The sequence below is a fragment of the Ranitomeya variabilis genome, chromosome 6 (genome assembly GCF_051348905.1).
Source record: "Ranitomeya variabilis isolate aRanVar5 chromosome 6, aRanVar5.hap1, whole genome shotgun sequence".
In the NCBI taxonomy this organism is placed as follows: domain Eukaryota; kingdom Metazoa; phylum Chordata; class Amphibia; order Anura; family Dendrobatidae; genus Ranitomeya; species Ranitomeya variabilis.
In genome coordinates this window covers 353896199-353910865 of record NC_135237.1, presented here as the reverse complement: position 1 = coordinate 353910865, position 14667 = coordinate 353896199, and the positions used below count along the sequence as shown (strand labels likewise).

Genomic DNA, 14667 nt, shown 5'->3' with positions numbered 1-14667 from the left:
CTATGGAGCATCTTATGGGGCCATAATCAACATTTGTGCAGCATGGTATGGGGCAAATATCTCTATGGAGCATCTTATGGGGCAAACCGTGTTTTCCGCTTTGTAAGACGCATTTTATTTCCCCCAAATTTTGGGGGGAAATGGGGGTGCGTCTTACAAAGAGGATATACCGCTTACCGTTACAGGCTGGGATGAGGGGGTGTCCGCCACCACGGTTGTCCACTGCTGCCCGACACCGTGGTTGCCCACTACTGCCCCGGGTGATGCTGGAGGCTCCGGTCTTCGGGGGGCTCTGGCGACATTTTGTGAAAGACCAGAACCCCCCGGCAGTTTGTCCATGCTTTCCTGTGTGACTGACTTCGGGAAAATGGCCGCCGGAATCTCGGGACATGCGATTTCAGGGCTGAGATCTCATCTCTCAAGATCTTGGTCTCAAGATCTCCATCTGCGCATGCGCCGCCTCCCGGCGGCCATTTTCCTGAAGTCCACCGCACAGGAAAGCATGGACGAACTGCCGGGGGCTCTGGCCTTTCACAAAATTTCGGCAGAGCCCCCCACAGCATCGGAGACAGCCCTGCAGCATCGGAGACAGCCCTGCAGCATCGGAGAAAGCCCTGCAGCACCGGAGCCCCCCTGCAGCACCGGAGCCCCCCTGCAGACCCCCTCATCCCAGCCTGCAGCACAGGAGCTCCCCTGCAGACCCCCTCATCCCAGCCTGCAGCACAGGAGCCCCCCTGCAGACCCCCTCATCCCAGCCTGCAGCACCGGAGCCCCCCTGCAGCACCGGAGTCCCCCTGCAGACCCCCTCATCCCAGCCTGCAGCACAGGAGCTCCCCTGCAGACCCCCTCATCCCAGCCTGCAGCACAGGAGCCCCCCTGCAGACCCCCTCATCCCAGCCTGCAGCAATGCTCCACTCCTGCCTCCAGCAACGACCCTGGGACCCTGATCCACCGCAGCCACAACCCCTGGTAAGCAATAAGACGCATGGATTATAAGAAGCCGAACCAATTTATTAAAAAAAAAGGTTTTTCCTATTTTTCTCCTCAAAGCTTGGGGTGCGTCTTATAATCCGGAGCGTCATACAAAGCGAAAAATACGGCATATCTCTGGAGCATCTTATGGGGACCTAATCAGCATTTGTGGAGCATTATACGAGGCAAATGTGTCTATGGAGCATCTTATGGGGCTATAATCAGCATTTGTGCAGCATTATATGGGGCAAATGTGTCTATGGAGCATCTTATGGGGCCATAATCAGCATTTGTGCAGCATTATATGGGACAAATATCTCTACGGAGCATCTTATGGGGCCATAATCAGCATTTGTGCAGCATTATATGGGGCAAATATCTCTATGGAGCATCTTATGGGGCCATAATCAGCATTTGTGCAGCATTATATGGGGCAAATGTCTGTATGGAGCATCTTATGGGGCCCATCATAAACTGTATGGAACATTATATGGGGCGTATTTTGTATGGAGCATCTTATGGGGCCCATCATGAACTGTATAGAGCATTATATGGGGCTCCTGATTCAATATGGATATTCAAAAACACTTAACCTACTGATGTCTCAATTAATTTTACTTTTATTGGTATCTATTTTTATTTTTGACATTTACCGGAAGCTGCTGCATTTTCCACCCTAGGCTTATAATCGAGTCATTAAGTTTTCCTAGTTTTTTGTGGCAAAATTAGGGGTCTCGGCTTATACTCGGGTCGGCTTATACTCTCTAGTATATACGGTATGTAAAAACATTTTTTGAAAAATGGCAATTTGATCAAATTAATTAATGGAAATAGATTTTTATGTCTGAAAAAATAGTGACTATTCTGGACAAAAAAAAGTTCACATGACTTCATGAAAAAATATACAATTACAAATGAAACAGCGGGGGGAGGTGAATTGGTCTGGAATAGTTTACCCAAGACACTGGCAGAGCAATGAGTTTGTAGGACACTGTTTACTTTCACACTTTGGTTGGCTACAGGCTTTGCTCAATTTCACACCTTGGTTTATTGTGTACATGACACTAATTTAATTAAGGCCGGTTTCACATTAGCGTTTTTTTGCGCAGTGTAGGCCTGCGTGCTGTCCGCATGCGTCTTCCGTACCTATCTTTAACATTTTGGAAGCAGGGACATACGTTTGCATCAGTATGTATGCGGATGCGTCCGCATTCGTTGTTTTGCAGTGTCCGGCGAACGCAACATGTTGCATTTTTTGAGGCATTAACTATGCGCAGGCATACACATGCGGATGAGTGCGTATAAACAACACATTACTGTCTATGGGAGCGCATTGGTACGCAAGGACATGCGTACGCATGCGTTCGATACGCTTGTGTACTTCAGACTGCGCCTGTCCAGAAACTGACTGAGACACGCCCATTGAGACAGGCTCTCCTGGAAATATCGAACGCATGCACATAAACGCAAACGCAGGCAAAAACGCATACAAACACAGCATTTTTTTGTGTCATGCGTATAAAAACGCAACGTAAGCATGCATTTAAATGCATTTTAGCATGCGTTTGCACATGCAGATGATGCGCTCCGCACAGAAACGCTAATGTGAACCTAGCCTAAAGTGTACTAATCCCAGCTGCCATTCTCAACTTCCATGAACACCAAGATATTTTGGTTTAAACTTGGGAAAATCACAAAAATAAATGGGATTTACATACTGATGTACATGCTTTTTTAAATTAAAACGCAGTAAAGCAGGATACCTTCCTTTTTGTTGAGTTTTTGCACTTAATCATTGCTTTCTATGGGTGAAAAAAACACTGAAAGAAGTGACATGTTGCAGTTTTCCAATTCATGCAGGAAAAAAAACCAGTGTGTGTGCATGACTTTTCTGAAATCTCATAGCTTTTGCTGGTGGTGTAAAAAGTAGCTTTTAATTTGCATTAAAAAAAATGCACCGTGTGAACAGAGCGGAAGTGTTTTTCATTTTTTTTCTAAAATGTTTTAGTGCATAGAAACTTTTCTTGATTTTAGTTTCTCTGAAATGATGTATTTCACACTGTAATTGAGGTGATGCACAATTTTTTTTTTTCAACTGTATTTTTTTTTTATGCCGCTCCTTTACAAACCAGCTATTGGTGAATAAACTTGGCAGTGTGCACTGCTACCCCCACATCTTAGCCATAGAGGACTGTCACTTCTTCTAGCTAACCTCCACACTTTGCATGGTCACGGTCTTTGAAGTTGCTTTATTGTCACATTTAGGCCGGGATCACATTTGGTGAAAACCAAGCTCTGGCGCCGGCACTCCAGAGCGGAGCGTGCAGCTCCATGTATTGCTGTGCCTGCGCCAGAGCTTGGTTTTCACCTGCGAGACTCGGCCGTATCTTGCGTATGTGTGATCCCGGCCTTACTGTTGTGCCAAAGTCTTCCATTTTGGTAACTGAATGAAATATCTAGTCTCTTTTTGGTGCTTTACAAATGACCATGTCTTGGTGTTTTTGAGTAGTCTTTAACATCGCAGTATTGGTTTTGCAAGGAAAAAAACTTAAAGCCAGATGGATTTTCCACATTGAGGTCTGTTTATACAGTTGCTTAAAAATTTTGACTAAACAAATGTCATCTTCAGTTCTGTGAGTATGGCTGTTCCAGCTATGATTTAGTTATGCCATGGTAGTACAGAAAATAGATTTGCATTTAATTATTTTTTGTTTAAAGTAGCACTCCATCAAAACTGACATGCTATGTTATAGCTAATGTACAGTATGGCCTGATGGCAGCGCACTTCACAGGGATCAAATTACTAGCAAAGAGATCATCGCTGTTCACTGCCTTTGTGGTTTTCCATTAAGTGTATCCACGATGGCATTAATTTGGGTGTGTTTTTTCTGTGTCCTGAAAGCCTAATGAAATCCATTGTTTCCTCTAGTGATGGCTGTCCCAGAAAAAATACTAAATCATTTTGAAGTAGATACCATAGTATAACTTATAAACAGTGGATAACCTTTTGACAAATGTACTTTTGACACAGTTTCTAAATGTGCAGAAGACTTTGTAGAACTGCACAAGGAAGAAGACACCACAGGGACTAGCCCCTGAAACGAGCATCACTGATGACACTTAGTTTCAGGGCGGGAAACAAAGTAAGAACAGTGTCGGGATGCCCCTGACCTCCTCCCCACAATGACACTTCCTTTCAGGGCGGAAAGGGGAGTGACCGCAGTGTCAGACAGCAGATGGCAATTAATTTGAGTATCCCATCATGCACTGGGGATTCTGAAACATATTGTTATAGGAAGTGGGTAGTACTACAATCACTGCAAAGAAAACATCAGTGTGGGGCAGTAATAAGCTTTGACTTTTCAGAGAACTTAGGCTACTTTCACACTAGCGTCGTGCACTGCACGTCGCTATGCGTCGTTTTGCAGAAAAAATGCATTCTGCAAAAGTGCTTGCAGGATGCGTTTTTCCTCCATAGACTTTTATTAGCGACGCAGTGCGACGCATTGCCACACATCGCAACCGTCGTGTTGCGTCGGACCGTCGCCACCAAAAAACGTTGCTTGTACCGTTTTTTTGGTGCGTCGTCTGCAGCATTTCCGACCTCGCATGCGTGGCCGGAACTCCGCCCCCGCCTCCCCGCACCTCACAATGGGGCAGCGGATGCGTTGGAAAACTGCATCCGCTGCCCCCGTTGTGCGGCGCATTCACAGCTAGCGTCGGTGCGCCGCCTAAGATATCAGGTAAAAAAAAATCAGATTTGGATCACTTGAAATGGAAAGCTTGTAAATGCTTTTTGTAGCCAGCCAAGAGTCTTTCAATTCTTGTTTGAGGGTTTTTCATCTATTCTTTCTTGGAAAATTCTTCCAGTTCTGTGAGATTCCTGGGTAGTCTTGAATGCACTGCTATTTTGAGGTCTAGCCACAGATTCCCAATGATGATCAGATTGAGGGACTGTGAGGGCCATTGTAAATCCTTCAACTTGCACCTTTTGAGGTAGTCTATTGTAGATTTTGATGTGTGTTTAGGACCATTATCCACGTGCAGAAGCCATCCTCTTTCCAACTTCAACTTTTGTACAGATGGTGTTATGTTCACATCAAGAGTTTGTTGAAATTTGTTCAATCCATTCTTTCCTTTACCTGTGATATGTTTCCTATACCATTGGCTGCAACATGACCCCAAAACATGATTGATCTACCCCATGCTTAATGGTTGACAAGATTTTTTTTTTTCCTTAAATTCTGTGCACTTTTTTCTCCACACATACCTTTGATCATTGTGGCCAAACCTCATTGTTCCAGAGGACTTGTTTGCAAAATGTATCACGCTTGTTTAGATGTTCTTTTGCATACTTCTAACTCTGAATTTTATGGTGAGGATGCAGGAGAGGTTTTCTTCAGATGATTTCCATGAAGGCCATATTTCTGCAAGTGTCTCTGAATAGTAGAACAATGTACCACAACTCCAGAGTCTGTCAAATCTTTCTAAAGGTCTTTTACAGTCAAGCGGGGGTTCTGATTGGCCTCTCTAGCAATCAATCCTGCAAACAGCTTTCACTGAAATTCTGCTTGATCTTCCAGACTTTATCTTGAACTCCACTGTTTCTGGTAATTGCCATTTCTTAATACATTTTGAATTGAGGAAAATGCTTTGCTATCTTCTTATAGACTTTTTCTGCTTTGTTGGCCTCCACAATTTTCATTTTCAGAGTGCTAGGCAGCTGCTTAGAAGAACCCATGGCTGCTGTGTTTTGGCTCAAAGTTATAGGAAGCTGGGCTTTTATAAAGCTGGGAAATTTGCATCACCTGGCCTTTTTCAGTTTTGGGGTTTAAAAAAAACCCCCACAAAAAAATCATAGAAAAGGAATGGTGAATCTCTAAAGAAAGTAATTGCCTATTGGAGTATGATGTTTCAGTGTTATTTTCACTGCAGGGACGAGTTGTTCAGACGGAGTCTGTCCAAGCTCAGGGAGCAGATAGTCAAGGCTAATACCTTGGTGAGGGAAGCAAACTACTTGGCAGAAGAGATGAGTAAATGCACAGACTATCAGGTCACTCTCCAGATTCCAGCCGTTAACCTCAGTGCCAACCGTAAGGTTAGTAACGTACAATTCCACATTATTTCCCAATATATTATATTTTATTCTTTTTATTATGAGCAATTTGTTGCTTTTTTCCCAACAATCGGATGTGTGTTGTAAATCCCAGATATCACAACAATGAAATCGATGCATATTGGCTCAGCCTTCCTTTGCTTAGCACCGCGTACCCATAATTTACATGTTCAGCCTCATTGTATAATCTCTTTTCTAATTTTTGTATCCATTTTTTTTTCTCAGAGAGGGGCAATAGTGAGTGAACCAGCCATCCAAGTGAGGCGAAAATGTAAAGGCACTCAAGTCTGGTCTATTGAGAAGTTGGAGAATAAACTCATCGATATGAGGGATTCTTATCAAGAATGGAAAGAGAAGCCAACCGAGGTGACTATTTCTTTTGCAATACTTTTACTACTTGAGTGCTACTAATCTTGAGAGGTTCACAGTGCACAGGCTGTTGTTTCCATAATTCTCATGCCTCACAGATCTATGATATTAACCCCTTCACGCTGCAGCCCTTTTTCATTTTGTGTTTCTGATTTTCACTCCTCTTCTTCCCAGAGCCGTAACTTTTTTATTTTTCAGTCAATATGGCCGTATGAGGCTTGTTTTTTGCGAGTCAAATTGTACTTTTGAACGACACCATTGGTTTTACCATACTCGAAAACGGGGGAAAATTCCAAGTGCGGTGAAATTGCAAAAAAAGTGTAATTCCACAGCTGTTTTTTGGATTTGTTTTTACCATGTTCACCAAATGCTTAAAACTGACCTGCCATTATGATTCTCCAGGTCATTACGAGTTCGTAGATACAAAGATATATACCGTATATACTTGAGTATAAGCTGAAAGTAACCCTCTCGGCTTATACTCGAGTCATACCCAGGGGTCGGAAGGGGAAGGCAGCTGCAGCTGTGTAATACTCACCTGCTCCTGGCGCGGTCCCTGCACATCCCTGGTTCCCCGGCGCCGGCAGCTTCTTCCTGTAGTGAGCGGTCACATGGTACCGCTCATTAAAGTAATGAATATGGACCCGACTCCACTCCCATAGGGATGGAGCCGCATATTCATTGCTGTAATGAGCGGTACCATGTGACCGCTCACTACAGGAAGAGGCTGTCTGCTCCGGGGAACAGATGTGCCGGGACCGCGCCAGGAGCAGGTGAGCATAACGCAGTGCGCGATATTCACCTGCTCCCCGTTCCACCGTCGGCGCCGCTGTGTCGTCTGCGTCCTCTGCAGTGACGCTCAGGTCAGTGGGCACGATGACGCGATTAGTGCACGCCTCCCTCTGCCTGAACGTCAGTGCAGAGGGCGGGGAAGACACAGCGGCGGTCGGCGGTGGAACGTGGAGCAGGTGAATATAGCAAGTGCCGGGGGCCTGAGAGGTGAGTATGTAATTTTTAATTTTTTTAATCGCAGCAACAGCATATGGGTCAAATGTCGGTATGGAGCATCTTATGGGGCAATGTGCAGCGTTATATGGGGCAAATATCTGTATGGAGCATCTTATGGGGCCATGTGCAGCATTATATGGGGCAAATATCTGTATGGAGCATCTTATGGGGCCGTGTGCAGCATTATATGAAGCAAATATCTGTAGGGGGCCATGTGCAGCATTATATGGGGCAAATATCTGTATGGAGCATCTTATGGGGCTATGTGCAGCATTATATGGGGCAAATATCTGTATTGGGCCATGTGCAGCATTATATGGGGCAAATATCTGTATGGAGCATCTTATGGGGCCATAATCCACATTTGTGGAGCATTATACGGGGCAAATGTGTCTATGGAGCATTTTATAGGGTCATAATCAACATTTGTGCAGCATTATATGGGGCATATTTTAATATGGAGCATCTTATGGAGCCCATCATAAACTGTATGGAGCATTATATGGGGCGTATTTTGGATGGAGCATCTATGGGGCTCCTGATTCAATATGGATATTCAAAAACACTTAACCTACTGATGTCTCAATTAATTTTACTTTTATTGGTATCTATTTTTATTTTTGAAATCTACCAGTAGCTGCTGCATTTTCCAGCCTAGGCTGATATTCAAGTCATTAAGTTTTCCCAGTTTTTTGTGGCGAAATTAGGGGGGTCGGCTTATACTCGGGTGGGCTTATACTCGAGTATATACGGGAAGTTGTTTTTTTATTTATGTGGTGGGAAAAAAATCCAGTTTGTTTAAAAAAAAAAAAAAAAATTGCGTCATTTTGCGTCGATAGATCAGATGATTCTGACGACAGCGATACAATATGTGTATTTTTAATTTTTTTAATTGATTTATTTTGAATGGGGGGTGATTTGAACTTTTATATATTTTTTCATTATTATTTTTAATATTTTTAAAATCTTTTTTTTTTTTTACTTTTTGCATGCTTCAATAGTCTCCATGGGAGACTAGAAGCTATGATCATCCGATCACCTCTGCTACAAATAGGCGACAATCAGATCGCCTGTGTGTAGCAGAAATGCTCCCTTGCTATGAGCGCCGACTGCTGGGCGGTGCTCATAGCAATCCGTCAATGACAAGCAGACCCCAAGTTGTCATGCCAACCCATCGGCGATCCGCGGTCATGTGACACGGATGCCGATGGGCGGGATTAGTGTCGCATTTCCGGCGTTATCACTTTAAATGCTGCTGTCGGAGATTGACAGTGACATTTAATGGGTTAACAGTGGATCGCAATTCCACCCGCGACTATTAGGGGCATATTTCAGCTGTTCAAAACGGCTGATATGTGCCGGGAAAGATGTAGGATCAGTGCCGGAGCCCAAATCGAGGTGAGGGATACGACGTTCGCCGTACTTGTACGGCGCATATCGTGTAGGGGTAAAAAAAAATTATTTTTTTTTAAATTAAATATTTTCTCAACATTATCCCTCATGAAGGTGTTAGAGTGCACTGCTAATTACTAACCCCTACCCCTAAATTTCTCAGAACTGTCAATCATTTGGCGTCATATCTACTAACTATTCTCTTTATTTTTGCTCTTTTCTATGGCTGCCTTTTTCAGACTTTGTGTTGTATGTGGGTGATCTCATAATGACTGTGAATTCTAATGCCACCTATTGGAGTTAACAATTGTAAAACGTAATATCGACCCTTTAATGAACCTAGTCACCTGATCTAGGATAAAAAGCCAAACCAGACACTCCATTTGCAGACATGTATTTCTGGGTGTTTGCCTCTTATCAGTGCAAAGCAAGTGGTCTGATTTTGAGAGCGCAAGAGGCCTCTGACAAGTGTTAGAAGGGGTAATGTTTGTTCTTGTGGAGAGTGCAAAAGAAGTATAAGGAAACTCATAAGCCATGCAATGCTCCTCTGCCAAATTAAAAACACAAATATCTGTCTCATGGAGGAAGAGGACTAGAACTTTAGTGCCTCCTATCAGGGGTAACCATTCTAAAAGTCAGTATTGACTCTTTAATGAGTCTTGTCACATGACTCCTGCAATGCACTAATGAGAGGCAAATATCATGAAACAGGTGTCTGCAAATGGAGTGTCTGGTTTGGCTTCTTAGGGTGCTTCCACTTTGCTTTTAAGTACCTATCCGAACCCCCCCCCCGCAATACGGAATTCAGCGTATGCATCGACGGTGTTATAGACTATAATGGTATTGATAAAGCTACAGTGTGCTTTGGTGGGCATTTTCAAGCGTGTATGCTTACTGTAGGCGGATACTCAGACGTAGTAGACGGCAGAGCGCAAGTTTGCTCTGTCAGCACCACTATAATCTATGGCCCCTTCTGTGCATACGCGCAAATTCCATTTTGTGGAGGCTCGGACATAAGCCTCGACGGGGCCACTGAACAAGTGCCTAAACGCAATGTGAAAGCACCCTAATTCTAGGTCATGTGGCAAGAGGATATTTGCATATTACACTTCCCAGTGGAGTATTGCAAGTCCTACAAGTCTCCTTCTACCAATTTTATATTATCCACAAGAATAGCCGGATTACTTACTGGTAATGCTCTTTTAATGAGTCCATGACAGCACCCACTGGAGAGATAGGGATCCGCCCCAAGGAACAGGAAACCTACAGAGAAATAAAAGGGGCGGTCCCCCTCTCCTCAGTTTAATTTTCAGAGTACCCGGAGGACCGCCAGTATTAGTCAAATATTTACAATATATCTTTAAACTTATATACTCCGTAGAAGTAATTCAATTGAATTTTTAATTTATTAGGGAGGGATGTGACTGGGTGCTGTCATGGACTGGATTAAAAGAGCATTACCGGTAAGTAATCCGGCTATTTACCGTTCGCCATGACAGCACCCACTGGAGAGATTTCCAGAGACCAACACCTAGGGGGGGGGGGGGGGACCACCGTGCTGAGGATAGTCCTACCAAAGTGTAGGTCAGAAGCTGATGAAAGATCAAGCCTGTAGTGATTATAGAAAGTAGAAGGAGCCAACCACGTTGCTGCCTTACATATGTCCTCAATTGGAACGTTTCCCCTTTCGGCCCAGGAAGATGCCATAGCTCTGGTGGAATGTGCTTTAATGCCTTCCGGAGGTTCTTTATTTTTCATGGAGTAGGCCAGCCCGGATAGTGTCTCTAATCCATCGGAACAATGTGGCTCTTGTGACTCCATACCCCTTCTTTTTGCCCTGGAAGGATATGAACAGAGCCCTACTCTGCCTCCAACTACTAGTTTTTTCAATATATTGTAAAACTATTCTCCTGAGATCCAGAGTGTGACATTTTTGTTCTTCAGGAGTGGAGGGATCTTTAAAGAAAGAGGGAAGGTGTATCTCTTGTGACCTGTGGAATTTTCCTGCTACCTTAGGAAGGTATAAGGGGTCTGGTTTTAAAATTAGTCTGTCTTGAAATGTTAGAAGGTAAGTTGGATCTATTGATAGGGCCTGAATGTCGCTGACTCTTCTAGCCGATGTTAACGCTACTAAGAAGGCTGTTTTTAGCGACAAGTGTTTTAGAGATACTGTATCTATAGGCTCAAATGGAGTTTCTGTTAGAGAGTCTAGGACTAGGTTTAGATCCCTAGGAGCTACTCTAGGTATGTGGACAGGAGTAACTCGTTCACAGGCCGTGATGAAGCGGGACACCCATTTATTACCAGCAACATTATGGCCATAGAGGGCACCCAGAGCGGACACCTGGACTTTTAGTGTATTAACCGACAGACCTAACTCTTTCCCTTTTTGTAGAAATTCTAGTATAGATTTTATTGGAACTTCTGAGGGGTTTGAACCTGTATGGAACTGAAGAAACTTTTTCCATATTTTAGTATAAATCTTTGTGGTAGATGGTTTCCTGCTAAGCAGGAGTGTATCGTTTAGACCTTTTGAGAACCCTCTAGAAATTAATATCTGCCTCTCAAATTCCAGGCCGTCAAGTGGAGGTTGTCCACTTGGGGGTGGAAGAAAGGTCCCTGAGATAGTAGGTCTGGGATTGAGGGAAGGACCCATGGATCTGTCACCGACATTGATTGCAGGCACGAGAATCATGGTCTCTTGGGCCAGAATGGTGCTATCAATATTATCCTGGCCTGTTCTTCCCTGATTTTCCGTATTATTTGTGGAAGCAGAATTATCGGAGGGAAGGCATATGCCAGTTTGAATTGCCAGGGTATTTGAAGAGCATCTAGAATGTCCGGGTGGTCTGCACGGGACTGAGATGCAAATTTCTGTACTTGTCTGTTCTGTTTCGTAGCAAACAGGTCTATCTGGGGCCTGCCCCATAATAATGTTGTTTTGTGAAAAATGTAAGGATTCAGACACCATTCTCCTTGATGTAGACTGTGTCGACTTAGAAAGTCTGCCTGTTGATTGCTCTCTCCTTTGATGTGGACCGCAGAGAGGGACAACAGATGTTTTTCGGCCAGGATCAAGATATTCTTTGCGGAAGACATTAGAGCGTCTGATCGAGTACCGCCTTGTTTGTTTAAATAAGCCACCGTCGTAGTGTTGTCTGAACAGACTCTGACATGATTTCCTCGAAGCTGTGGGTGAAATTGACGCAGTGCATAGTTTACTGCATTCAACTCTTTTAAATTAGATGAATATAAGATCTCTTCCTCATTCCATATTCCCTGGCAGAAATTATCCCCCATATGTGCGCCCCACCCGTGGGGACTAGCATCAGTAGTCAAAGTGTGGGATGGTGTTATCACCCAAGGGACACCCCCCGTTAAATTCTTATTATCTAGCCACCATACCAAGGAAGCTAGGACCTCCTGTGATAACGTTATTTTTGATTCGAGGTTCCCTAGGAATTTTCTCTGTTCCCGAAGAATTTGGTGTTGCAATGTTCGGGTATGGAGTTGTGCCCACTGGACGGCTGGAGTACAGGAAGAAAGGGATCCCAATAAGGACATTCCTTCCCTTAGGGACATTCGGGGTTTGTGAATGGCAGCAGCTACTTTTCCCTCTATTAGAGATATTTTAACCTGAGGGAGTAGACATCTTCGTTTTGTGGAATCTAGATGGAACCCTAGAAATATCTGGAGGGAAAGTGGGATAAGTCTGGATTTTTCGGAGTTGATGATCCAGCCTAGGTTCTGTAAAGATGAGACCGTGTCAGCTAAACGTTCAGCACACTGAAGGGACGAATTTCCTACAACTAAAAAATCATCCAAATAGGGGATGATTAAAGTGGCCTTTTGGCGAAGGTAGGCCATCACCTCTAACATTACTTTGGTGAAGATTCTTGGTGCTGTGGAAAGACCAAAGGGCATGGCCGTGTACTGGAAATGATTAATCTTCCCTTCGAGTTTTACTGCGACTCTGAAGTATCTTTGATATCTGTTATGGATAGGGAGATGGTAGTAAGCATCTTTTAAATCAATGCCGCCCATTTTATAATTTGGATAAAGGAGCTTAATGGTAGATCTAATAGATTCCATTTTAAACGTATAATTTTTAATAAACGTATTGAGTTTTTTAAGATTTATAATTGTTCGGAATGAACCATCGGGCTTAGGGATTAAAAATAATGGAGAGTAGAACCCACTACCCTCTTGTCCCTTTGGTACTTTAACTAAGACATTTTTATTTATGAGACTTTGGATCTCTAGTTCACGGGCCCTTTGTTGTATTGGTGAGCTAAGCGCTGTTAAAATAAAAGAATCATGGGGAATTTGGAGGAATTCTATTTTAATCCCTTCTTTAATAATATTTAGAACCCAGGAATTTGACTTAATCTTTTGCCATTGGGGAAAGAAAAATTTTAACCTACCCCCTACTGGGGTGACTGGTGTGTTAATATTTATTGTCTCTACAGAAGGGGGGGGCCTTTAAACATAGTGCCACTCTGTTTTCCCTCTCTTGTGGCCCACCGCGACGGTCTTTCATTTTGCCTTCTTTTCCCGAACAGTCTCCTCCTAAAAGTCTTCCTATAGAAAGGAATTGAGGGGTGAGGGAAGGCTTTTTTCCTTTCTTTTGCTTTTTTGAGGATCTCATCCAAAGCTTTTCCAAATAGAAACTCACCCTCACACGGAATAGCACAGATCTTGGCCTTCGATTGTGTATCCCCCTTCCAACTCTTCATCCACAACACACGTCTGGCATTATTTACTAGACCTGCTGATCTTGCTGCGAGGCGTAGAGAGTCAGCTGATGCATCAGCCATGAATGCTGCTACCCCTCTAATTAATGGTATGGCATCCCGCAATCTTTGTCTAGAGACTCCCTGTTCAATCTGTTGATCTAACTGATCAATCCAGACAAGCATGGATCTAGCAGTGCATGTACTGGCAATTGTTGGCTTAAATATGCCCGTGGAAGCTTCCCATGATCTTTTTAATGACGATTCCGCTTTCCGATCCAGAGGATCAGAGAGTAGGCCTGCATCTTCAACCGGTAAAGCTGATTGTTTCGAAGTAGAGGCGACTGCTGCGTCCACTTTAGGAATCTTAGTCCATGATATTAGCTCATCGTCACTAAAGGGGTACTTCCTTTTGGAGGCTGAAGGGAGAAAACCTCTTTGGTCCTGTTTTTCCCATTCCCTTTTTATCAATGCTTTAACAGCAGGAATTACTGGAAAGGCTCTTCTTTTCCTCTCCGCTAACCCTTGTCTTGTGCTGTTTGGTCATCTTTTGTATCCTCACAACCTATTGTATTCCTGATGGATTTTACAAGGTTGTCAACCCCATCAAGGGGAAAACAAGACCGACCTTCAATGTCAGACGGTACTGAAGAAGAGGATGACGTATGTGAGAAGTCTGAGTTGATGACGCCCTCATCATCGGACTCAGACCTGGATACTATTTTCTATTTACTGGATTTTTTAGGGGTGCATTGGCTTGCGTAATGGCCTGTAACTCTTCCCTGATTATGGCCCGTATATCTGTAACAGACATAGATGGACTCTGCATGGTTTCAGTAATACATTGATTGCAGAGTTTTTTAGGGTAGGAATCTGGGAAAGGTTCATCACACAAAGCACACTGTTTGTGTTTGGATTTTTGTTTCTTTTTGGCCTGGGTGAAGAAGATATTGTGGAAAAGAGTGTCAGCTTTATAGGCAGAGGGTTTTTACACTCACCCAGTGAAGCTGTACGGTACCGGATCAGGTGGCCGAGGCGCCTTCCTGGATCTTGAATCCGTGGCATCGCTCCTGCGGC

At 43.7% G+C, this 14667-nt stretch overlaps 1 protein-coding gene across 5 annotated transcripts in view; it reads left to right on the top strand.

Annotated features, from left to right (window-relative positions):
* The window catches only part of KIF13A (kinesin family member 13A), a 242705-nt gene that overhangs the window by 178959 nt on the left and 49079 nt on the right, over positions 1-14667 (top strand). For all 5 annotated transcript variants that reach the window (XM_077269946.1, XM_077269944.1, XM_077269945.1 and 2 more), the window contains 2 exons: positions 5908-6070; positions 6314-6454. In XM_077269946.1, coding sequence (XP_077126061.1) covers positions 5908-6070; positions 6314-6454 — 304 coding nt within the window. The remainder of the gene's footprint in view (positions 1-5907; positions 6071-6313; positions 6455-14667) is intronic.